Below are 26,542 nucleotides of genomic sequence, written 5' to 3'. Positions count from 1 at the left end.
TACTGATCATTATTCACAGCTGCAGATTCCAGCAAGAAAAGGAGACAAATCATGTGGTAAGTTGGTAAGGGGCAGGGTTGGGGGAAACAGAGAAAAAGCTAAAAATTGGATGGCATAAGTTGACTTAAGTGGAGCAATATGAAAATACAGCAGCAGAGCATTGGACCCCATTCAGATGTGTCATATGAAAGTAAAATTCAGGCCCAATGACATGGTGCTTCATCTCCAGGTGCCTTTGACCTTAGTAGCTTAAGCTGGACTGACTGTGATCTAGTGCCTAATTCTATTTTTCAAACTTACAGTATGGCTGTTGCCATGTTTGTCAAACTGTTGTAGATTCAGTAGCAGAAGTACAGGTTTTTTGCTGCCTTCTCCTTAAGACCACTTTAGTGTTGCAGTTTGAGTGAGTAACTAGTTGATTGCTTACCAGAAACCAAAGCTTAAATTGCACAAGTCAATATTTATGTATTTATCCATTATAACATGTTGGTCAGCAACTTCATTACATCCATTTTTGACCCTGAAGTATTTCATCACATAGATTCATAATGCAGTATGTCATTTTTAATAATTTCATGTATGATGCTCTCTCTTTCCCACTTAGATGTTTCAGGGTGGTTTGTGCAATAACTGAAACTAGGCTGAAATCTGATGTAATGCACAATCAAAATGTTCTGTTACATTACAGTACAGTACACTTCAATATAATTTATTCTTTTCCTATGAGAACCATGACTAATTACTAAGTCAAAAGCCAATCATAATACTCAAATGGCAGCAGTTTACAGACATGGCAATATGGCAACTATAGGGTTTTTTGTTGTCAACTTTGGTTAGTTTGTTTAATGTTATATGCAGCGGAAAAGGGGAAGGCAAAGAAAGAAGAAACATGAGAACCGTTTTGTCTCATTTCTACTCAATAAAAATCCTTCTGAGATTATGTTGCTACTAACAGCACTTCCCGCTTACAAAATTGACGGTACCCAGTGAATATTATCAAATTAGGTTGGTTTTCATGCATGTCTTTTACAGCATATGGTGTTAATGGATTTCAGAGGCTGATAAATGCCTTTGTAGAATGGGAAGGCATGGGGAAAACCTAAGAGCTGGAAGATTTAGTTGCTAAATTTAAAGGAGGCCAGCTGAACAGGCCTAGTTGTATTTTCCTGTCCATCAACTCATCATGGTCAATCTTTAATGCTAACTTCAAAGGAATAATAAGGGATGCATAGAAGAGGTCACACACACATCTCATAAAACAAAATTTATCTTTAATTTGTAAGTGTCAACAGCAGTACAAAAGATGGAGTGATGGTGAATAGATTAAGGGTAGAGAGGACAGTCTTGAGGTAAATGAGCATAAATAGGCAGTCTTATAGACACTCCCCTGAGGGGTCTAAACCCCTATCATGGCATATACTGTATCACCCAAGGATGACATGTTTAACATATCAGGAAAGCACCTTGTGCAAAAAAAAAAAAAAAACGCGAAAAAAAAAAAAAAAAAAAAAAATTCCCCCCCCACCCGAAACACGTAGGTAAGGTGCCAACGTACACCAGAACATACTGTATATGGACAGTGTCTTTCAATTGTGTCTTTTCCATTAATAACTGAGGCAGAGGAGGAGAAGACTCTTAAAAGTACCACTGAAAGATTATTTAATATTTAATTTACCTCACGTCAATACTGCACAACAAAATCCAAGAAGTCTGTTTATGCAATGAAGCAGAGCTAAGAATAACTATTCTCTTTTTTAAATTGAGAACAGATTTTTTTTTTTTTTAAATCAGTATCCTTAGCAAACTTTTTTCTTTCTTTTTTTTTTACTGTATCAAGAGGAGAGTGTGAGATGTGATGGCAACCTTTTAAGTTCATTTAAAAACTTTACACTGGACTGTACAAGATTTTTTTGATAAACTATTTACATTTTCAGACTTTAAAACATATTCAAAGCAGCAATAGACACTAGTTTTTCCTCTAAACGCCCAAATAATTACCGGCCATGGGCCCAGGTAGGTACCTGCATTGTATATAGAATTTCTACAAAGAAAACCTGCCCGTTAAGTTAGCCAGTGGGTGTCCAACAAGCAGCCCTTGCCATTAAGAGCTGCACCCACAGTGTTGCTATAGGAATCAAAGCATAGTACCTTGACAAGAGAGTCTCAGTTGTCCCAACAGCTCTACACAAACTTTACAATTTGAAACAGCAGCTAGCATGTCAGTCCAGCATGTCAGTGAATTGTGCTGATTAAATTAACATAGAGTACAATCTCACAATATACATCACAAACAAATTACAATGTCAGGAAATAAGAGTTACAGTAAGATAAGTTATGTAGTAACAGCTTATAAGCTTGTCTTAATGTAATAAAAAAATTTTTACATGGGAAATACAATAATGAATGAACATAAATGCTAAGCATTCTAGTTTGCTACAAGCTGAAGAAGGGTACAAGAAAAAAAACGTTGCTTTCTAGAAAGCAAAACACAAATGACAAAGGAAGACAAACGGAGAATGCACACTAGCAGGTCTGCAATGTGCAGCATACAAACAGTTAAATATTTGCACATTCCCCATACTCCAAGAGCACCAAGGACCTCACTTGTGGTTTTTAGAAAGCGGAAATTACAAAGCAAGCCATGTCACTAAGTTGCTTTATAGCTTTCATATTGCCATAAATACCAATTTGATAAGTTTTCCTTTAGCCCAGTTCACCCCACCCCACCCCCTTTTTACCCAGCGTGTGAAATCTCAGAATACTTCTTTGTCACCATTTCCAACAAATCTGGTAGTTAAAAAAGGGCGATGGATTAAAATGAAATATATTTGCATATACATTTTCTTCCTTCTGTAGCAGGACATTACAGTATATCAAAAATGTAGTTTGATCTGAGAAAAATCACAGATATTAATGGGTTATATAAAAAAAAGGTTTGGGGGAAGTTTTTTTTAAAGGAAAGAGAGTGTTTTGTAAAAGATCAAATGAGGTCATATAGTATTATTCTTTTAAAAGAACATGCTTAAGTGCCAACTTGAATCTTAAAAAAGCATGCAAAACACCAAGGGTCCAAGCCCATTCATTAACTTCTCATAAAAACATGAAGAACTCTATCATACATTCTGCTGGCTGCATCTCCAATGCAGTTGTTCGCACTGTGGCCCTGGCTCAGCAAAGTTTGCCCCGCTTAACACCAACGCTTTACTGGTCCTCATGACCGCCATGGAAATACTAACATGCTTAATATTAAGCAGGTAGATAAATGTTTTGCTAGGGGAGGATGGGGGTGTTAATCTTGTAGTATGTTTTGCTAGGAAATGATTTTGAAATGCCATGCCTTTGATATGACCAAAAAACAAAACCAGAAAGCCAACCCAGAGAGAGGACTATGTTTTAGATTGCATTGGGAGGTGGTTGTGTTTGTACTCAAAGCAGGAACTGCCCACAGCTGACTGCTGTACACTTTGCACAGGGTATCGTATTTATTGTGACTAATGCTGCTGTTTGTTTTGCATTCCCATCCTGGAGCAATCCCATCTTTTGCCCTCCCCCTGCCTCATGCTGCACCTGAGTACACTGATTTAGGAGCACATTGTGATCCCAAGTATTCTCAGCAGGCAGTTTCGCAAGCTAAATGGTGATGCCCAAACATACAGGCAGACTAGAATTGGGCCACTTCGTCAGAGTCATTTCTCCATGTAAACCTGAACCCTGGAAAGCAATTCTGTTTCCATTAAGACTTTTGTCTTCCATTTTTATGAAGTATGAAGTGAACTATTCTAGCTGGTATCAGACTGTTTCGGGAGTGTTCTTCTCTTGAAAATAAGTATTTTATAATTTTCCGAAAAGAAAATATATTGTATCTGTTAATTAAATAAACTGTCTGTTCACAGAGAAAATAGTATTACTATATTTGTTCATTACCTGAATGGAGCTGTTATTGTTTTCAGTCAGAGTTATTAAGGGGCGCTCAAACACTATGCTTAAAAAACAATTCCACAAGTTCTCTTTGTGTATTGTGTGAACAATTTCCCCTGGTATTATAGCCTAATATGACAATAACATGATTTAATGAATGTAGAAAATAAAGGTTTGATATTAAGTCTTGACTGCATTGCAAGGGCCATCTTAGTCATAATAATCTTTCCAGGGATATGCTTTTGACTTCCAAATGCCATTCTTGTTAAGAAGTAAAATATCTCATCAGTTTTACTTGGATTCAGAAGACTAACTGTGTTTCTTATCAAATGTATCAGAATTTTGGTATGTTTAATGTATCAACTTTCTAAAAAAGAAGAAAGTATTCTGTGTTTGTGGAATATGCTATTAAAAATCAGTGAGAGCACAAGTGAGGCATCTTGCTGTCCCAGCTACAGGTCCACAATACTGCGCTCACACTGCGGGTGTAAATTCAGCATCTACATGAGGTACAGTGACTTGTCAGCATTTAATATGGACCAACATACACTGATATAGAACAAAAGTAAATACATAACTTATACTTCACTAAGTATCCATGAACAAAAAATAAAATTCTATTTCCTATGTTATATTTACACAATTTAAAAAAATTCTAAAATGAGATGGTAAATTCATCAAAAACTTTGTTTTGAGCTCCGAATAATAAAGTAAAAATGTTGGGTTTTATCCTTATGATTGTCCTTCCTTGATTTCTACTGACATTTTAGAGCCAATGTCGGCTAATAAATAGAATAAAATGCTCATATGCACAATTCAGATTCAAATATGTTCCTCCCACTCCCCCAGCCAATAAATGCAATTTTTACCAGCTGGCAATTCCTGAACAGCCAGTCATTTTCAAGAATGTGGCTTTAACATACAGAGCATCAGCATTGAGGCAGGGCTGGAGCTCAAACAAAGTGTTCATACATACATTTATTTTGCATAAATAAATGAAATAACAAGACATAAAAATGACTCAAATCCGGCAACTGTGAGGCAGGCCCACACGAGTCGAAACAGATGACTTTTGTTCATGTAGTTTTCGTACAACAGTTTCACATTAGTCAGAAGTGATAAAAAATACCATTTATATCCAGTGCTTATAACACTTACGAAACAACATCTGTGAGTGTGTGTTTTTTTGTACTACAAGCAAAATCAAGTTTCAGTCCTAAAGAACAGTCCTTTGTTCTCCACAAGCCTGCAGAATATTATTTTGGCATGGTCATAAAATTTAAAAAAATTAACCAACTAATCTAAATGTTTGCCTTTGTGCAAAAAAATAATTACATAAAATACAATGCTAGCAATACAGCATTCTACCTATGCAACAAAACCAGAAAAAAAAGAGAGCAAGAGAGAAAGAAAGTGACATGGGGGGAGGGAGAGATACTTCTAACTGGAGAATTATGTAAAACATTAATAAATAGTCATTTTTTTAGGAAATAATGGTATCCTCCCCCCAATATGAGCTGAATGTATTAAAAACAGTTCAAATTCCCAAGCAATTATAAGAACAAAAAACACTTTCTATCAGTACCTTAGCCAGCTTAAAGAGGGCGCTCACCAGCTAACGACACAGCATATGCCTTTAAAGTCTTGGCTAGACCAGTTTATTGCTTATTAGACATGGATTCAGAACACATTTAAATAAATATTAAAAATATAGCATTTTGTTCCAAATTACAAAATGGTCAGAGAAATTTGACCATTGTGTTTCTATGCCACTATCTTTATAAATTGTCCTGTAAATTGAACAATGTTCTTTGTCCTGGGGGTTGTTCTCGCACATTTAAATGTGATTCCTACAGTGGCAACAATGGCTCTCTCTGCTCAAATAGGTATTAGTGGGGCCATGAGGAAAATGACTGCTCCTGATACTGCATCTTGTCATTGCACCTCATATTAATTTCTGCAAGATAGGATGATAGCACGAGGATAGCCAGCATTAACACTATACTTCTTTCATTGTCTGGGCCCTAAACACAGCCCGTTCAGCTCTGTGGGAAGATTCCCACAGACTTCAAGAGGAGCTGCTCTAGGCCCACTCATACCTCTCAGCCTGAGTCTGAATTTATCACCAATGTCCTGAACATATCCAATTTGAAATAAAAGCTGAGGGAGTTGAGGAGCTTCAGCACATGTATCCATCAGGCCCATTGGATCTGCATATATATACAGTGATGTATATATACTCCACAGGAGTGGAGTGTGAGGGAAAAAAATAAAGGCAATTTCTTCTATGTCTCTGAAATGTCATAAATTCACAATCTTTGAATATCTCTCTCGTATATTTCCCAGAATTTTCTCTAGCAATTGCATTGTTTCTAGTAGTAATACAAATTTTAGTTTCTATAGCACCTTACATCCAAAGATCCCAAAGCACTTGACAAGCATTTATCAAGATCTGGCTCACATTCCCACATAACTAACATTCAATAAATATTTTTGATGCACCATTTTCCCAGCTTTGCAAGTCAGATATTTGTGTGGCTTTCCCTCCCCCACTAGGAGTCTCCCATATAAATCACTGCATAAATACTTAAGATAGCAAACAGTTCCTTCAGGTGACAACAGGAACATGATGTACGGAGCCATGATTCACTGCAGGATTCTACAGGCCCTAAAAATTCATCATGGTGGACTCTACATGCAGTTTGGATTTTACATCTGCCTTTGCTGTCTGTCTAAGTATAGAGGTTTATAACTATCAACACAATTTTTTAGGAATACTTGTACTGTATGTACATATAAAAGTACTCACTTTATTTTGCATTACATAAAGCAGTGTTTCCAAGTGCTCCTTGAACATACAGTGTTACAAGAACAACTGAATTTCTCATTCATAAATGTCATGTTCATTTTAGTAGCAGGTGCACTTTTATTTTCATATACCTGCGTAATTTAGGGGAGGAGAAAGAGGGGGTTCTTTAAAATATCAATAAGGAATTGTAAGTGTAATGGCACCAACAGTACTTTTAAAAATAAATATTAAGTATTTGGACCAGTGACATTCTGGAATGAATAAATTATTTAAGAGAAAATGTGTTAAGACTGAATGCAAGGGTTAAAAGCAAAGGGGTAGAGAATGTAATCAGAGGTGGCCTCACACTGCTAAGACAGGCCCGTCCATAGCTGGTGATCGCTCTTTTGTGCTTACTTAAAATTTCACACTAATGGCACATCAAGAGGCAAAAGCAATTGGGCACATGCACTATGGCAACCATGTTCACTACTTAAGAATATCCTGTCTCCAGATTCCTGAGTACTTTACCATATTCTGGAAAAAATTAGGTTTTATATATAATTTTTTTAAGATGCCAAAGGATTGTCTGAGACTTTACAGTGTCTCCTTTAAGACTTTTTTTTTAAATGTTAAGATTCAAAAGTTATGAAAAGTTTGGCACATCAGAAGTTCAGCTATACATATGGAAAAAAATGGAATTCAGAGACTATTTTTTAAAGACAAGCTATGATGCACAGATGTGCACACTTGCGGACTTGTTCTGTTTCACAATATGAAATCTGCAGTTTTTGTTTTCTAAAATAATCCAGAATAAAAACACATTCAAAACCTGTCGGCTGGCACAGCATACCTGAGTGAGAATGTATAACCCCCATCTAAAACAGTAACTTAAACCTTTATCAGCATCCAAAAGGAAAAAGACAAAAGGTAAGACTTGTAAGACAGCTATTGATTCATATAAGATTTCAAGTCCTGATGTCTGATATTTAGTATATGTCTTCATCTAAATTAAAAAAAAAAACAAAAAACAAAAAACCCAAGTTCATGAAAAATTAGGGAAACAATCTGTCTCACACGTTAAGAAACATTTAAGACCATTCTGCTGATGTAACTGTAGGAGCCACACATGCATGCAGGCTCTTTAAGAACTTTTGTTCAAAAAAAACCCCAAAAAACCCAAATGAGTCTGAGTACTTTAATTCTGTGAACACTCCTCAGTTGGCACTGACTGCCTCATGGGCTTCGTTTTCACTACTATAGTCTGATTTGGGATCATCCTCATAGTCCTCGTACATTTCGATTTCATCCTCTCCATTTATCATTTCATTTCCAGCAAGGCTTCCGCTGTCCGTCTTCATACCATAAGTGCTCTGAATGACGGGGATGCTGGGCTCAGGGCTCGCAGAGGTGCTCGAGCAATCCGATGTCATCTGAGGTGATGGCGTGGTAGTCGCCATGGTAATAGCACCAGGATAGACAACCCCCGTTCCTGTGGTGATTGGAATTTGAGGCTGTTGTCTGGAAGGAAAAACAAGAGGGGAACGTGATTTCCTGTGTTCAGAGGAGGGAAGACCTTCTGCAAGTCCAAGTGAAAGAAAACCGTGTGGTTTCCTAGAAAGGCTGCATGCATTCCTCTGAGGTTCACAGTCCGGTCCCATATGGTATTGGTTCATCTTAGCTCCCCCCAACGACAACTGAAGAGTAAACTGTTTAGTAACTACCAGACATTGATTCTTTTATGTATTGTATATGTTTGTTTAAACCATACTGCAAACTAGCACTTGGACAGAGATCATCAAAAGGCTTCAGGCACCTGTGTGATGCCTAACTGCTACTGTAGACATCATGTATCCAAAATCTACATCCTCCAAGCTCCTGACAAGAGCTTCTGTTAATGAGGGGACCTCAAGATTACCTGTAAGTACCTAAAATGACAGACAGGTGACTAAGTAACATTGTCTAACTTACATACATTGTAAGTATGTAATTTACTATTTAAGTGCTAGGTAGACTCCTACGTCACTTAGAAATATTTTTGATATTTCATTGCTGGCTTTTGATTTTTGTTTAAATCCATGATCAGAATGCCATTTGTTCTTCAGGATTTAATGTGTAAGACAGTTTTTGAAGCAAAGTACTTCAAAAAAAAAGAACAAGTGTTCTTTTTTCTATGGTAACGGACAGTCTACAGAAATTAAGGCTTCCTCCTGAGGACCCAATGTCAGATCTGATCTATTGTGACAATGCAAATACATGGGAAGACTCAATTAAGGGTGCTGTTGTCTGGAAGGAAAAACAAGAGGGGAACGTGATTTCCTGTGTTCAGAGGAGGGAAGACCTTCTGCAAGTCCAAGTGAAAGAAAACCGTGTGGTTTCCTAGAAAGGCTGCATGCATTCCTCTGAGGTATGCATCTCAGAGTATCTCAAAGTATCTCAAAGTATTTCTACTTTTGACACATCTTGCCTTCTGATATCTAACTTTGCACTACATAATGTCTTTTTCATGTGTGTGTGATTTTAAGCATACTGGAGCAATACCCCACTTCAACTAAAATATAATTATATCACTGCCAGTCAAGCAATTCAACACAAGCTTTACTGTAAGCATGTACATAGTTGTACTAAGTGACGCAATGTCTCTTCTTACAGTGATGTATGTATATTCAAATGCTTTGCTGAGTACAGGTCAGGTTGCTGAACCCATTCCATGGTCAAGCCATTTTTGGCTACAAATTAATTAAATCTACTTCTTACATTTGGGTTAATTAACTAATAACATACTTTCTGTATTAAAATACTCATACAAATATTCACATATTATTTCTGGATCATTACCTTTAGTAAAGCTAAGAGAAAAAGAAGACATGTAACTTGTCTGAAGGAAGAGAATCTCCATCGTACTTTAGATGTAACACTGAATGAATATACTCCAGTACCAGAAATATCTAAGTGCCCTGGAAGATGCTGTTTTAGTATTGACTAGTTACTGAACATACATGCCTATTTGCATAATCTATTTAAAGAATCATATATTTCAATGTATTCCCAACCTTCTTTAGAGCAATATTGACCAAGTATTAGAGAACTATTATATAATTTTAGCAGGAGAAAGTGTCAAATGTGTTTGAATAGTCGAACGAATCTATAACTTCTTGACCACTGTGTCATTCTATGCTAACATTCAAAAGGATATTCCATAAACCAGTCTCTCACAAGTCCTTAATCATTGGCTAAATCAATACACAGAATAATGTAAAGCTTATTTACAAGACCCTAAACGTTGAGTCTTTATTGTTCATTGATCAAACTCTAATTTTGATAAATATCACACTACAGAGTTACTGGGAAACCAAAGTCCTTCAGGTTTGGGAACCAATGCAGACAGTCAAATCATGAACACGCTGTGTAAGATAGTATTAAAATAGCATGTAGTACTGTCATTGCTGGTGCTGCTAGCCTGACTCTTAAAGCCTCTGCACAGCTTGAGAAATTCAAACATCTGTTGTATAAGTATGGTACACCTGGCTAGCAGCGAGCAAAAACATCGCAGTAATTCATTTGACACAGTCATTATACTCCTGTTTGCAAATGATGATTTGCAGATGATTTACAAACAGCTAGGGATTTTTCACTAAATTTTCACTTTTTAAATGGTCTGATAAATGTTCTGTGAAAACAATTTTCGGCCAATGTATTTGCTTGCAAGTGATTTTCTGCAAACATCTTTCAATACTTTATCCATAAAATTGAACACCTACCTCACATGGGAACATTTCTGTTTTAGGATTGCATGTTGTCAGGAGTATAAACTATTACTGTTAAAAACCCACATGTACCTCCTCCACAACTTTTAGACACAGAAAATGTTCACATTAATGACTGTTTCCACAAAGCAAAGGAAAAAGAAACCCACACATGTTCACAGCAAAATTCTACATAGTTGTCACCAGGCCATACACACTTAATTATCTCTAATCTGCCCATCTAACAACTGCTGTACTAATCTTTTTCCGATATTTCTTAGAATAAATAAATTCACAAAACAAAGCATCCCCAATCGTTCATCAAAGAACACCACACAGTATTAATGCCAAGAGATCTTTTGAGAAAAGTTGTTTTTACAGCTCTTATTAGAAGAACTGTAGAATATACTCAAAGACTGATTGAGTGCAAGCTGCTCTTGTGTTATAGATGACACTAAGGATCAGAACCCTAATATCCACCCCTACCCCTCCCCCCAAAAAAGTGTGCATTTTTTTAGGAGCAAATTGCCTTCTTACAAAGAGCAAGAAGGAAAAAAATCTGTTTTGGACAGGGCTGTGAGGTGTCTTGATAAAATGATGGTTGTCAGTGTTAAGCCCTAAAGGACAGACTAAGTTAAGAAATTCAGATATTCTTTCAAATGTTTATCAAGTCAGCAAAACTCTTTTGCATATCCCCATTTCAATGGGACAGGATATATTTGTCCAAGTACCACCCATTTCAAAGTATGAAGGGAGCAGGTCATCTGAGCATAGAGAGATACCTTTTACCTGAGAATGCACCAAATGCATGGCAAACTATAGAATGAATCTAACTGGTAAAGAACTTGATCAGTGCAACAGGAAAGTTAAAGGCTTACTGAATTTGTCATTCATAAATGCAGTTCGTTTTTACATGTTAAACCAAAATCAGATGTGGTGTGCATGCCTGCTGCTGGGTGGGTAATAACTGTGAGCTTTAAATTACCTATATCTCACCGTGGAACTGTAAACGTGGTAACTTTACCACCTAAATGGGAAGTGTCTCAAACTGCTACCCATTTGCTAGCAAAAATTTGCTAGCACTTAAACATGAGCACCCACACACCCCCAGTAACTGGACACCTACCTCTCACTTGAGCCCTGTTATTATTTAGAGCTGATCAGGTCTACTCAAATTCTACTCAAGTTGCTGCATTACATCCCAGAAAGCCGTATTTCAAGATATCACAAACTATATGGATAGCATATGTTACTGGAGATGAGCGTTATCATTTTCTAAGTAATTAAATTTTATAGGATGGCGAGGGGGGAAGAAATCAGAGCATTTATTTAAATTCTAACCACTCTCCCTGAAAGGAAGAGTTGGAGTTTCTGACCTATGACTCTGGCCATTATGTTTTCTTTCATTTGTAGTTCTTAAAGGCATTCATGTTAATGGTATTTTTTATAACATTTAATTCCACATGTTTAATCCTTGTATCTCACAGAGTTTTGCCTATCACAGGACCTTGGAGTGAGGAGATGAAAACATACTTTGCTCCAAGCTGCAGGTTACAATTCAGCTTAGTTGCACATGGTTAAAGCAAGGATGTTTTCTGCCTGGTTAAGATTGCCAGAACCCAACATTAATCTTCCTATCTCTTCAGATCTGTGAGAAATGGTGACGCATGGCTATGTACCCTGACTTCAAACCACTCCTGTCTCCACCATCTCCTCTTTGCCAAAGAAATCCTTATGTGGCCAATTACTACAGGTCGCTCACCTCTCTGCTCTGCCAGCGTTGCTAACATGACTGTCCAGTCTGGGGCCAAAGATTTGGCCCAAAATAGTTAGGTAAATATAAAAAAGGAGGTAACATGAAAATTCTTAGACCAACTGATCTGCTCACAAGTTTGTGGCATTAATATTCTTAGGATTTTCCTGGAGAATGTTCCACTTCTGACTTTTGCAAAACTAGCTAAACATTTAAATTGGCAAATTACCATTGTTTTCTGATTCCTTCCCAACTATTTTCTGACAGCTCTTTAAATGACTGAAGCAAAATCAATTGCATTAAGGAAAATGCTTATACGCTACACACCCCTGAAACTTACATTCCCATAAGGAATGAAATAACAGTAAATCTCACAAAAGCACCCATTGTGTACTTACTTGAAGTTCAAGCTACAGGAGTATAATATTACAGCCTTATTCAAAACTGTAGTCTAGCAACATTCAGACTATGTGTGTACAGTAGTTATAAACACTATAAAGGCTTTATTCTAAACATCTTACACTGGTAAAACACACAAAAAAGTTACTGCTTACATCATTTCGCAGAGAAAAATATATATCATATACTTGTATTTAGAGTGTATTAGACTGTAAAAATGACTGAGAATTGAATTATTTTTGTAAGACAAGGCAACAAAAGACAGACTCTTAACTTAAAATGTCTGAATTTATGGCTTATATATGATCCATTTGTTATTTCACATTTATTTATGCATTACAAAAAAAGTACCATTGAAGATAAATTGTAAATCACTTGAAGTCTGTTCAGGGATTTACTTACGCTGAAGTTATCATTCACAACTTCCCATTAATAATTTTATTATTAAAAATAACTCAATTATTTTAAGGACACAGCTGGCTTCAGATTCAGCTTCCACTAGATTGAAAACAACAAAATTTTAATATACTCTGCATTAAACATGAATTATTTCTGTATATTATCTGCCTCATTTGGAACAAAATTCATTCATGTAGGGATGCAATAGAAGGCTTACGCACATTTTAAGTTCCACTCTGTTCTTTAAAATACTTGCCAGTTCCTAGTTTTTTGTGCTGGTCTATCACATATATAACATTTATCTCAAAACATGAATTTCCTGCCCGATTTATTCCAAGAAATCTTCACTCTCATTCAATTCTTTGGAAGCTTTTCTTCAAAAATCAGAACAGAACCTCACCATTCATTAGCTTATTTCTCTATTTTATTTTAAAGCCTGGATAGTTTGTATATTGAGATTCTCTAAACAACTTTTGTGCATCTTACCAATGTTTATCAAAGAATGCGGCTCACTGAAGTAAGCAGTATGAAGTTTTTGCATCTTAAAAGTTCAAGCAGTGTAAAACTCTTTCTATGTTCTGGGGGGTGTTTTAGTTGTACACATGGCAGGATTCTTCTATGGTAGCCAATGGCTCAGACAAGGGGATCTGGTAGGAACTAGCCCTTACTGGGTTGCTTAAGCCATAAATGTAGATTTGGTATAAGAGAATACCAGACACAAATATGAAAGAATATAATTTTTCTTGCTATTTATACTTTCCTCTAGCTATCTGTTTTGAAGGTCTATCTTTCTCTTCACACATCTCCTATTTATCTTTTTATTCTGTGATGACAATTTTTTACCATTTTGGCATACCCATTCCCAACTTAATCAGTATGTTCTTTAAAAAAAAATAAAAACCAGCAGGACTTCAAGCAGTTTGAAGCACTTGGCACATTTCATTGGAGTCTATTTTGTACTTTTGTTCTCTATCTTGCACTGAAATATTTACTGTAAACATAGAGTATATTCAATCCTAAAAAGCACATTTGTCTCCTATTTCATTCTGAAAAGGAAACTGCATCTCAACTCCCCCATTTACAGTTCTCAAGGACGGTTTATGCTGTTTGTTCCATAAAAACAGTGGAAAAATGATGGGTGTACGAGGTCAGTTAGGAAAACTGTTCCAGCTGATGCTTTATGTGATATTTATGTTAAACACAAGGAAGAGTAAGGTTAAGAAGTTGATGGGCTCAATTACTGTGTTTCACTTAATTATAATCTGATTTGGATGAAATGTTGCTTTTTATTACTCAGTAAACTATTCTGCTGAAATAAATGGCGCCATGTTTTATGTTTCAGTTCAAAAAAGCTGTCCTGGTCTGGTTTTTTTCACCTTTTTTGCTTGGTCTCTTCCAAGAATTTTATTTTAATTTTTTCTTCAGGGAAAAAGAGAATTTGGGGCAACAGTGGGAAGTCACAGAAAAGCATGAAATAATTTTTTTAAACCGCAGCCTGTGTTTCCTCAGTATCAAAATTTATTTTCATATTGAGCTGCAACTTGGATCTCATTTCACCTTTATTGAACGCATCCGTTACACTTCATACCCCTTTTTTCATTATCTGCATAACTAAAAGTCATTGTTTCCGGTAAAGTCCACTGCATCTTTATATAAGTGCACAAAGGTAATTTACTCTTACTTTAAAACTTCTTCAACATGGATAAGAGCAGTGTGAAGTGGACTTAGGATAAATATGAATTAGAACCAATCCTTTCAAGAAAATGATGACATTCTCATGGTCTTTGTGATCATACTGTTTGATAGATGACAAAGATGTTACATTTAGGTTGCACCAGCAGTTTAATTTTGAATAGTTTTCATTATTTTTTTTTAAATCACAGTATCACTCTTTAAGTAGGCACTTTTAGAAGTTTCTTAGATCTGCCCTCCATATTCACCTCCATATTTAGGCACCATTTCCAGTGTGTAAAATGCTACTGCTTAATACTGTTTTGAATTAACAAACAATTCTCAAATTGTTCAGACTGCTGTTTTGGCATTTCTTTTGCATTTCTTGTCTAGATGTGATTTGGTCTGTCAATCTGCTTTGGAAGACATTAGCTAGAGTTTTGTTCCCTCAATCTGAATATAATTTGTGATGTGCTGTATGAATACAGATTTCTATTTAGAGTTCTATGTACAATTTTGATGGCAGCCTATTAATAAACAATTTCCCTTAGAGTGAAGAATAAAATACAATGTCAAAACTATATACTGGAAGATTATTTCAAGATATCAGAAACACTTCTATTTACTGATTGAAGAAAGAGCCCACATTGTTGCAGGCTGTACCACAAAATAATTGACGGCAACAGGAGTTCTGCACCCCAAGCCAAAAATGAGGGCACATAATCGACATCAAGGTCAATTATCCGGTAGTGAAGTACCCAACAAAAGGAGACTATTGTGATTAGAGAAATAAGCAGAACATTGTGAATTTGGAAAGGCTGGCACTGGAGATAGCTTTTAGACGCTTTGTAAACCACCAGAAACATTGTGTTAGGGCACTGAGCATCACAGATTAATTCACAAAAAAACAGGAGAGAGAAATCAGTTATGGTGCAGTTGTTTTACTGGACTTCTGTTATCTTTAGCCTGTAGATCTTTCATAGTGCTGCTTTCTCTGCTGAAGACTAGGTGAAATACTGTTAAAACACACACAATGTTTTTAAAGCTGTGCCAGGATCTTTTTGATCCATATATTCTGAGTTGTAAATCTACCCAGTCTATCTATACATTACCCGAAAGACTCTTCCTAAAACATGTATTTTTTAAAAATATTTTTTTCCACAATTCTATATATAACAAAATTCCTAATAGCCTCATGCTATGATGTCATTCATTCATGTGTGTTCCTAATGTAACTGCTATTATTCCTGCCCCTTTTCCCTTTCCCCCCTCTCCTGACTCCTTATTCTACACTGGAATAATCTTTTGTGTTTTTCTCTTTGTTCTTGTCTTAATTTAGGAAATGATCCTGGAGTCATTACTAACCCAGAATGGATTAGCTTACTAATAACTCACAAAAGACACGATTCAAACCTTTCAGGCTAATGGGAAACAACTTCTTTTGACTTTAAAGAATTCCACAATCAGTCTCATAATCAGCATTCAGTGGCAAGCTGATAGCTCGCTCCATATTCCATGATATATCTTATGTTTTTAATAAGGTTTTACAGGTTCAAATCCTTACCTTCTAAATGACATTATTCAGCGACTTAAACAGATAAGTCTATTTGTTTTCAAGCAGCATGCTCTGTCTTTGAAAACAATTACAACAATAGTACTCACCCTACGGTAAAAAACTGCCTCATCTCCTGTCTTCGAGACCTCATCAGTTGTTTGTATTCACCAATACGCAATTTCTTTCCATCAACAATGCAGGTACGTTTTGGTCGAGGTTTGTATTTGTAATTAGGATACTTTTCTAAGTGGATTTTACTTAGCCGTGCCTGCTCTTCATAATAAGGTTGTTTCTCTTGATTTGACATGGACTTCCAGCGAGATCCTATTAACACAGAACATCAGAGTGCTCAAGTAAAGCAGGTTTAGCTTTACACGTACACATTTCAACATGCCTTCTTGCCATAATAAACAAATTTTAAATAAGTTAATTAAATAAACTGATTTGAATTTACATCAGCCAGCACATATATTGGGATGCACAACCTGAGACACCTTAAAAGAATCTTGACTTTCAGGTATTGCTGCAGACCAAACATATGTAAATCTCTATTAAATAGGTGCACTTAAAATCAATAGTTACTTCTCAAAATCTCAGCCTCATGCTGCAAAACAGACTATTTAATTTTTTACAATATGAGCATTAATCTGTGAATAATTCTATACCTTTGTAATACCACATACAGTATTATGGTTAAGTAAGGTTTTCAACCATACTTTTACTGTTAAAAGCTTAACACATTTCCTAGCGATACATGCTGCTTTGATAGTTCTATGAGGATTTGGTTTATACACTCCTACTAATAGTTATTAATACCTTCCTAAGTTGCAGGAAAAAATTATCAAAACCTTAGAGATTCAACAAAATTATGAAAAATCCCTTGCTGTCTGGGTGTCTTAAATTTACTAATCTTCTGATATAAGCTTGGCATAATATTGGCACCTTATCATATTTTAAATCCTGTTACGCATATTATCTTCTGGCCAGATGTAATAAATGCACAGAACTGCACTGAGAAAGTTACATTTAACAAACTTATATTTAAAAAAAAAACAAAAACAGAGAGCACATTGTAATTATATACACCACTTCAGGTACTGTAAACTCTCATTGAAAGCTGCATCAATAAAAAAGTTTAAAAATTAACACAGTGTACACAGGAAGAGGAAAAAGTATTCAGATCTCCTGTATTGTTTACAAGGAGCTATCTAAACACTTGAATAGAGAAGTGATTTTTTTTTTCCAGGGGATACGAAATGCAGAAAATAGCTTTTTGGTGTCTTTTAGATGAATAAAACGATTACAGCTGTGGTAAATGTGGGTGGAAGCTATTCTTTTACCAAGATTTTTCATACATCAACAAATGGAAAAGTTGTATAAATATTATCCGTAGCCAGCAATACTCTGTGTCAGTTCTAATATTTCAGTCTCTTTTCTCATTGTCCTGGAAAAGTTGCACAGATATTATATGGACATAGACTTATTTGTGGCAGAGCAGATACTGACAGGTTAATTCCATGGTTAACAAACACTCAATTGCTGGCACTTCTGAAATATGTATGCTGGAAGTTTACATTTTAATGAATACAGTTACTATGCTCCTAATAGTTTTTTCACAGAATGCACACAAATAATATAGATTCCCTACAGCTGCCAACACTGAAACAGTGCAGGTTTTATACAAAACTGAAAGGCTATTCATATAACTTACTTATATGGTAGACAAAAATATGAGAACTACTAAGTAAGACTTTGGAAGTTTTAGGACAAAGTAACATTTATTTCTATGTATTCTTGCCTCTGATTGAACTAACATGCAACAAACTTTGGTAAGAATGTATTTGAACTCAAAGTTTACAATAAAATGATTACAGAGGAAACTTGATTTTTACTTTTATTTATTACGAGTTATATTTGGAATCTGTCTTTCACTTCAAAGACTCAGAAAGCAAATATAGGTTTTAACATTTCACCACTCATTCTCACGTATGTTTCTAATTCTCTGGAGGGGTCTTAAAAAGCAAATCAAAATTTCTCAAAAATGAGCCAATTTATTTGCACAGTGGCAAAATATAATCCGTGGTATATTCCCTGATCGTCCCAATCTATACAAATTAAATATTAACTATGGTGTCTTTTAACTAAGCAATATTTTAACTGTATGATGCTAGTGCTTCCTTAGCTTTTTGAACATTGTAACATTTTGAATCAAACATAATTTTGCATGTGAGCAGGTATGCAAATACATGTCTTTTGAACTGTGGCAGGTTTCCTTTTTCAACACTGCAGTGTGACATAAACCTTTGATTTTGATTTTGTACTTTATTAATTTTTTCCCAGTGATTACTCCAGCAATTACTCCATTTTGCATTCAGGTGATTTGTAGTTCAGGTGATTTCTAATGGGATCTTGCAATTAGACCTTTTATCAGGATACACTCTTGCAACAGATTTCACAAAACATTCCTTTTGAATGCTGCTAAGTCTTTAAAGCATGTTGTGACTGCTGTTGAAAATAAAAAGCATTAGGGAAGAGGCAGAAAGGGAAAAGGAAGGGAATGAAAATAAAGACAACCCATGAATCTTCATTTGTATAAGTTTCAGTAATTCCAATTTCAGTGAACATCTCCCAAACAAAATATGTCCTAAAATTAGATAAGTTAAGTTGCATATCCAAGAAAGAAGTAACTAGCCTGTGTCACCAATATAAATAACCTCATCTTTCCACAGCTCCAAAAATAACTAACCTCTGTCAATTGCCACTACTATAGCAGAGCCTTCTAAGCTTCCCTCAGTTTTGGTTCAGTCACAGTCACGATTTGTTCATTGTCTTGCACTTACCTAGGATTTTGCTAATGTTGGAGTTGTGCATGTCAGGGAAGGCTTGGAGAATTTTTCGACGCTCATCCTTTGCCCAAACCATGAAAGCATTCATTGGTCGTTTGATGTGCGGTTCGCTACTGGCTCGGCCCCGCGAATCCCGGTAGACTCGAGCTTCAGCCACAGTGGCACCTCCTGTTGGCCAACAATAATACTGCTGTAGTTTAGCTGCAGAGCCATTCATTGCTTTACTTCCTGTAATGTCAGGGCAGGAAGAAACAAGATGGATGCAAAACATTATTATGTGGATTACGCAAGTGCTTTCAGTGCTGTGTTTATTTTAGCCTCATTCTCTTTTTCTCTCTCTCTTTTTGCTGCCAGATCTATGAGAGAGAGAGACAGAGAAAGAAAGGATATCCAGTGATTTCAGTGTAATTGCTCAGGCTCACCCAGCTGAAGGCATCAACATCTGAGTGAGGAAACAAATTGCACTGGTATTTCTCCAGTTAAGGTATGGAGATTTGAAAAAGTTTCCGTTTGGGACTTTAATACAGCATACATGTTCTGAATGCTCAACAAAACTCACATAAAGTTACGCTTGAGAATCCCAACTGATGTAGACCTGTTCACACAAGTAATTTACAATGACATTGCTGCTTGAGCAGTGAAGCACATGCCAAACATTTCATGAAATAAATTATATAGTACACCAGGTACATGCTGGTAGTTGTATGGATCCGATTATATTTGGAGCTGAACATTTTAAAGTCACATCTGCTTTAGTTGAATTTTAGATGTGTCTTGGAGCATTCGATCACATATATGTAATAAAACTGTCTGCCTTCAACAGGTACACGCACAGCATCCTGAAGCTTCCAGAATGGGAAACAAGCACTCCAGCTTCTCCATGCCTGCTGTGCTTTAATGTATCCCAGTGTCCTGTCATTACCCACCATCAATTCAATTTGTACATGCTAACCTTAACTGGTTTTTTGAATGCATCCAGCCCTGCTTCTTGATGACAAACAGCAAAGCTTCATGGGGGTTTAGAGTTCACAGAGCTGAGTATGAAGTCTAGAACTAGTTAATACAGGAGAAAGAGATAACTGAGCCTAGATAAGGCATGCTTTTACCAGAAAAACTTTTGCAATTGTAATGATAACATATGTTTTTAGGCTTATACCTTAGATACAAAAGGCAAAAAGTCTTTACAGTGGGAGAGTGAGATACTTAGTCTTAGGCCTCATCAAACTGTTCATATAATTCAATACCTTGAAAAAGCAAGGTACTTGACAACAAATTAGCACAGCAATAGGCTTCCTTTTTTGTAGACTATTACAGCTCCCGACATGGATTTATTTGCCACATAATACGATTAGTTCTTTACACTAAGTAAAACACTGCAGATTTACTAATTTCAGTGACTGACTCACAAGTTTTTACTTATGCAAAAATTAAGTTTCCTAATTTAGTGTGAAAACACTATATGTTAGGTATACCATTTTAAAAATTCTATATAGGAAATACATTTGCATGAAAAAAGTCCTAAAATAGAGGATGCATAACTAATACACTACCTTTTTGCCACCAGGTCCACAGTACATTAATTTCATTTAAAACGCACTGACCATACAGGATAAATTGATTTTGCTTTATATGGTGTTGACAGCCATGTTTATTGTGCAGTGAAATGTAGTGTAGTTTCAAGCTGACTATATCCATCAACACAGGGCAATATGCTGACTACTGGGCCAGATGAAGACATACATTACCTTGAGAGCAAAACACTCATTCGTATATGGCAGTGTCTTCTCCTAAGGATCACCATGGTAATTTATGATGCCTCCAATGCCGTTACTTTACAACTGACACCAATTTGGCAATTTGTATACTAACACGCATGCACATAAAAGAAGACAGGTTTGTGGCAAATGTGAGATGCAAAACTATTTTAATACTATTCTAAGTTAAGTACCATTCTACAGGTGTTCAGCATTTACAAGAGGCTGCAGCTGCAGTCAGCTTTTCATTGCAAAAAGGAACACTAGCTTTGCTGAGCGACCTGCATGTAGGACCAGTTTAGGGGTGTGTATGGTTAATGAGGCTCTATCCATTGTTGTCGGAAGGCTTGGAACATGCATATCAAAGATGTCATCTTTTGAGAGAGGATATATTTACTGTGAAACTATAATAAGTTACAAACATAGTAAGTCAACACTGAAACATTTATTGAGACAAACGGCTACATAATTTGAGAAAAATCAAATATATCATGTAATGGTTGTTCCATCTTTTAAAATAATACTATAAAATTTGTAACTAGTATGTGGGTGATTAGGAGGTTGGTGACAAATTTAAAAAATTAAATTATTATTGATGCAAAAGTTGTCATTTGTTATTTGGCTACTCTACTCGCAGCAAAGGAAAGAAGACATATTTGAATCCATATGGTGATTTTCCATCTTTTATTTTCCCAAAGGTACTTATTCACTATGGCTAAGGAGTTTGTCTTTAGCCCTTTCTAACACAATTTTGGCCTGACCTTTCAATCCTAATGCAGGCAAAGAGTACCTGTACTGGTATCAAGATTATAGGCCGGCTTTTTAATCTGGATGTAATGTAGATAGAATGAAAAAAAAAAAAGAAGAAAAAAACCCACCATAAACGATCTATTTTCCGAGAAAGGTTGTGTTAGAAAACAATTCTTACTTAGAGGAATAAATTATAACCATCCCAAGGAGGCCAAGAGGCTCTGGCTGTATCTGCTTTAAGCAAGTCCATACTTGAAAGATTTGAAAAAGCAGCCAAAGAGTTGATGTTCTTTGTGCTTGATCTCTGGGGGAATATTTGCAAGTTGACCCATAGGCCATCACAAAAGCATCTGCAAAATGAATTTCTGCAAATAACTAATGTAATATAATCTCCAAGTTCTTCTAACTATCTCAGAACTGCAGGATTATATTCAGCATATAAAGCATTAGAAGAAAATAATTCTGTTAGCATGTGATTCTAGCCATGGGAGCCAGAAAGTCTCAGTACCTTTTTAGCTTAGAAATGACGTGCTAATGATATAAAAAGCACATATGCTTGGTGAGCTCTTACAAGTTGAAACACATAAGAACAAGCTTTCAAACTGGTTGTTCTTAGGTACTTCATCCTGTCAATCAGATATTTAGACAGTATTGTGCCCTATATAAACAATTTCAACAGATTTTACAAAGTATGGATTTTTTTCTTACTGTGATAATTATAGTATTGACAGAGGCTGAAAGAGACACATGAAATTTTTAAAGAAAAGATATATACAACTGCAAAGAAGTAGGTGTTTTACTTCTTTCTGAAAATAGTTTCAGGAAAGTCTAGTAAATAATAAACCCAAAATAATAGTTAAAATAAAAACATACTACTAATGAAGAGTGAGAAGAGAGAAGGAAGTTAGTAATTATCTCTCTATGGCAACTAACGCTCTATCTGCTAGTTACTGTTCATACTGCAATCACAGGAGGAGGTTTTGAATTTCAGAATTAAGAGCTTGGTCAGAATTAAAAATTCTTGCAAAAGCAGTACAGTTTGGCTGCCCTAATGGCTTAGTTGGCAAAGAAGTTTACACGTCAGCCTAAAGGCTGGGGCTGTCCTCAAAATGACACTTTTAGCTTCTGAGGGTGTGGACTGCCTCACTTCCTAGATGCTTTGCATTTGTTCAACTTGTCATGACTTTGATGATTTAAAACTAAAAGCAAACTAGAGGAGAATGATCACTTTTTGTGGATATATGGCAAGCAACTCCTCTGTGGAAGCTGGATTCCAGAGTAGACTCTAGGGACAATACTGGGTCAAAGAACACCACAGAATGAATCTACAAATGTTACAGCTTCATTAAAGTAATTCCAAACAATATTTTTGTTCCAAAAGAGACTGATTGCTCTCTAATGACAGTGCAGGGGAAGAAGAACCCCTGTTCTTTAGCAAGAGAAAAGAATCTGATCAACAGGAAAGATAAACATTTTCACATGAATTAAATGTTAAGAAACATACAGTAACAATTGTTACATTGTTTATTTATTTATTCCTGCCTTCATCTGAGTTTCTCACCTTCTATAATGACAAGAATTTTAGGACAGGCACCATATCTTAGCACGTTCCCTGAAATCTTGGCCACATTAGGGTTAATCCTATTGTCTTTAATGAGATGTGGTTTCACCTTCCATTTTATACATCATCTACCACAACAAAACCTCAGACTGGGCCTTTATATGTTACCAGAATGCAAACAATAATAAAAGTGATAGAAAGGAGAAAAAAAAGGTTGAGAAAAAGATGAGGAAAGAAAGATAAAAGAAGTGACAGCAAAAATTAAGAGATTTTTATAAGTCACTCAGTTATTCCTTAATTACTCTTCATATGCTGGCCATTGATTCATGTTTGACGTGATACATTTCCTTTGACTCCCCCCAGATAACGAATCTTTGGCTACTCTAGAGAATATACTGCATACCATCTTCTACAGACATATACCAAGATAGAATATATAGAAATAAAGACAATCTTTCTAGGTTCCTAGTGTAAAAGTGACTGGTTAGTAGTAAGCTCCTATCATCAGTTATTCATTAAGCTGAGATGATGTTTTCATGTACTTTGGAAAAGACTGATTGCGACCTCCAGAATATCTGGTCCTGTCTGTGGTAACACAACTAGTACTGCTAGCAGCTTGCATTGCAGAAACCAGAACCTAATGAACATGCAAACAGGAGTCACTCTTTTACTACTAGAGATGGGTTACTCATAAACATGGAAATGCCATAAAAACAGGGAGCATGAAAAACCGGCTTGGCAGTCCCCCTTCCTGCTCTTAACAGACAAATGCGGCCTTTATGAAAGATATAGCAGTATTTCAAATCAAATAGAAAAATGCAAATCTGGAGAGAACAGAATGACAAAAGCAGCGTTGGAAAGTTTAGAATACAAGAATAATCATTTAACTATTATTTTGAGTTATTAAGTTCAATGTTCAATTTTGAAGAAGGTTACAAAAATTACTACTTTACTGTAAGTGACTTGTAGCAGTGTTAGTATAACATTTATCTGTTTTGCCCCTTGCCTGCCTCTTGCTTCCTCATCCACATCCATATTCAGAAGACTTTTTCATTCTTTATTACCAGCAAGAAAGGCAAAATAAATGGGTATCATCTCATGAACTATTGTCATTACTGCCATGTCTTGTCATCACTAGGCAAAACTAACACCCACTTGGAAACATGACTCGCTCTGGGACAGGGATGCCTGTAGTCACACAGTGGCACAAATGTTCTGCAGGGACGTGTCTGTCTGTCAAGCTGCTTTCGTTCCAATTGCTAAACAAATATTATTCAGCTGGGATTTGAGGGCCGAACATTACTTGTAGGCTGCATGTCAGTGAATGAAAAGGGGGGAAAAAACTGAGAAAGACATGAGTGATTCATGAAATACTGGAATATTTAAATAGGCTCTAAAATATTTCACCTGCAAGGGTTCTGAAAAGTAAATATTAAGAGGTGGGAATATACTGTAGCACAGGTTAGCTACATCCATGCAACACTCGGTTATGATAAGGCTTCTATTTTTCCTGTTAAGAGACTCCATTCTCTTTAAAACATCAACAAGAAGAACCAAAAGGGAATTCCCTAAGGTCAGCTCTGAGGAAACATAAACCTCTAATTCAATAACTCCGCTACTGCACTGAAAAAGGCCTTATTATTGCAACATCCATATGGAGTCAATTGGACATTAATGACTAATCAATCCCTCCCCTTTCTATTCTACTTATAGTGTCACAAGCCATGTTTAGATTAGCCCATTTCCTGCTTAGGATCACTCAAGATGTCTTTTGTTCTTTCAGGGCTGGCCTGATGGAGGCAGCTTAAACAAACACACGACCCAAGTGGTGCAGGAGTTATAAACTGCCATATGTGAATGAACAAAGGGGCCATACTAAAGCCTTTTGTGGTATTTGTTAATGTTTTTCATCTGAGTTTAAAAAGACCTAATGACTTTGTGGTGAGCTGATGCATGTGGCTCGTGGCTTTGCAAAATGAAGGAAATTCTAGCCAGTTATATATCAGCATATATTTTCCGAAGTGCCTTGTTTTCAGTTTTGGTGGCAGCGAGTTTACTTTTTTAGTACATTTGTTTTACATATGCAAGCAAAATTCTTAATCTCAATTAAAACACAGCACCAGTTTTCACAGCCATCCTCACAACCTGCATATAAGTCTTTCCCCATTTGAAAGTCTAGCGCTAAAATTAATAGTGAAATATCTTGTGTGTGAAACCAAATCAACTATTCTCAGCTCTAGTGGTAGCAGTTCACTCACCAGTGTTTAAAGCTGATTGTTAGTTGATTCATATTAAATACTGAAGCAATATTTCTAAATAAGCTATTAGCACATCCATGCTCCACAGCCAGCCACGCGCAAATCTACATTATTTAAATGAATTAAAACTGCTAAATGCAACTACTTTCTTGATGGCTTACACAAACAGTTTAGATTTCTTGACCACATTTTATGGCAAAATTAACCCTCATGGAAATTTGGCATGGAATACAGCTAAAACAATACAATAATCTTTTAAATTACATGGAATATTAACTGAATTAATTAGTGCTTAAGGCTGGACTTAAGCCCTCAGTGGCTTACATAGTCCCACTTGTGCTGTAACACAAGAGCACAAGAAGTTGTTCTGTAAAGATCCATGAAACATCTAGGTAGAAAGTGGGATGAAGTAGCAGCCTCTACTATAAATTTGGGGAGGTATGTAAGTGTCATAAGATTTTTTCAATCATGCGCCACTTGCAGACTTCAAGACCCTTCACAGGTAATTAATTAAAAGCTAACAACCCCATTCTGACATATATATTATTGATAGAAAAAATGTGAAACATATTTAAGTTGAAAGTTATTCAGCCTAAGTAATGACATCAGAAGTAAGGGATTGCTAGTCATCAAGTCTAACTGCAATCAACATTCCCATGAACACTATTGTTGCTCCCCTTTGATATTTCATTTCATACTCAAATGAGGAAAGTAGAGGCCCACAGAAAGGAAAACCATGGACAAAACATCCCAGCCCAAGAGAAATGTTACTAATAATTATTGTTAGGTATCTGACAAGACCTATCGATACTCCAAATTGTTGTGGGTTTGGGGGTTTTTTTCCAGAAAAACTGTTGTTCTAACAGCTAAGCAATTATTGTTACTATATTAATCATATTCAAAGTCAAAACAATACAAAGATGAATGAACTAATCTATTTAACATAAAAATGTTTCCATAAGAGTAACAGCTTTATTGCCAGTGGAGCTGTTACTCACATAATTTCAAATTTCTCCTGACATGACAGTGTCACCTAGAACATCCAGAAAACATGATACTGATTTAAAACACAGGGATTAATTCTGCAGTTTTCAGTCATCCCTAATGTTTTTTTGGTGGTGTTTTTTTTTTTTTTAAAATCCTG

At 36.0% G+C, this 26,542-nt stretch overlaps 1 protein-coding gene across 9 annotated transcripts in view; it reads right to left on the bottom strand.

Moving 5' to 3' along the window:
• Positions 1-1,251: 1,251 nt before the first annotated feature.
• The window catches only part of SOX6 (SRY-box 6), a 387,375-nt gene continuing 362,084 nt past the window's right edge, over positions 1,252-26,542 (bottom strand). For all 9 annotated transcript variants that reach the window (XM_019474501.1, XM_009288777.2, XM_019474505.1 and 6 more), the window contains 3 exons: positions 19,070-19,303; positions 16,337-16,553; positions 1,252-8,227 (listed from right to left, as the gene is read on the bottom strand). In XM_019474501.1, coding sequence (XP_019330046.1) covers positions 7,924-8,227; positions 16,337-16,553; positions 19,070-19,303 — 755 coding nt within the window. In that variant the 3' untranslated portion in view covers positions 1,252-7,923. The remainder of the gene's footprint in view (positions 8,228-16,336; positions 16,554-19,069; positions 19,304-26,542) is intronic.

This window comes from Aptenodytes forsteri, unplaced genomic scaffold (genome assembly GCF_000699145.1).
Source record: "Aptenodytes forsteri isolate BGI_AS27 unplaced genomic scaffold, ASM69914v1 Scaffold8, whole genome shotgun sequence".
Lineage (NCBI taxonomy): Eukaryota > Metazoa > Chordata > Aves > Sphenisciformes > Spheniscidae > Aptenodytes > Aptenodytes forsteri.
The sequence above is the reverse complement of the archived record's forward strand: the minus strand, read 5'-3'. Positions and strand labels throughout refer to the sequence as shown.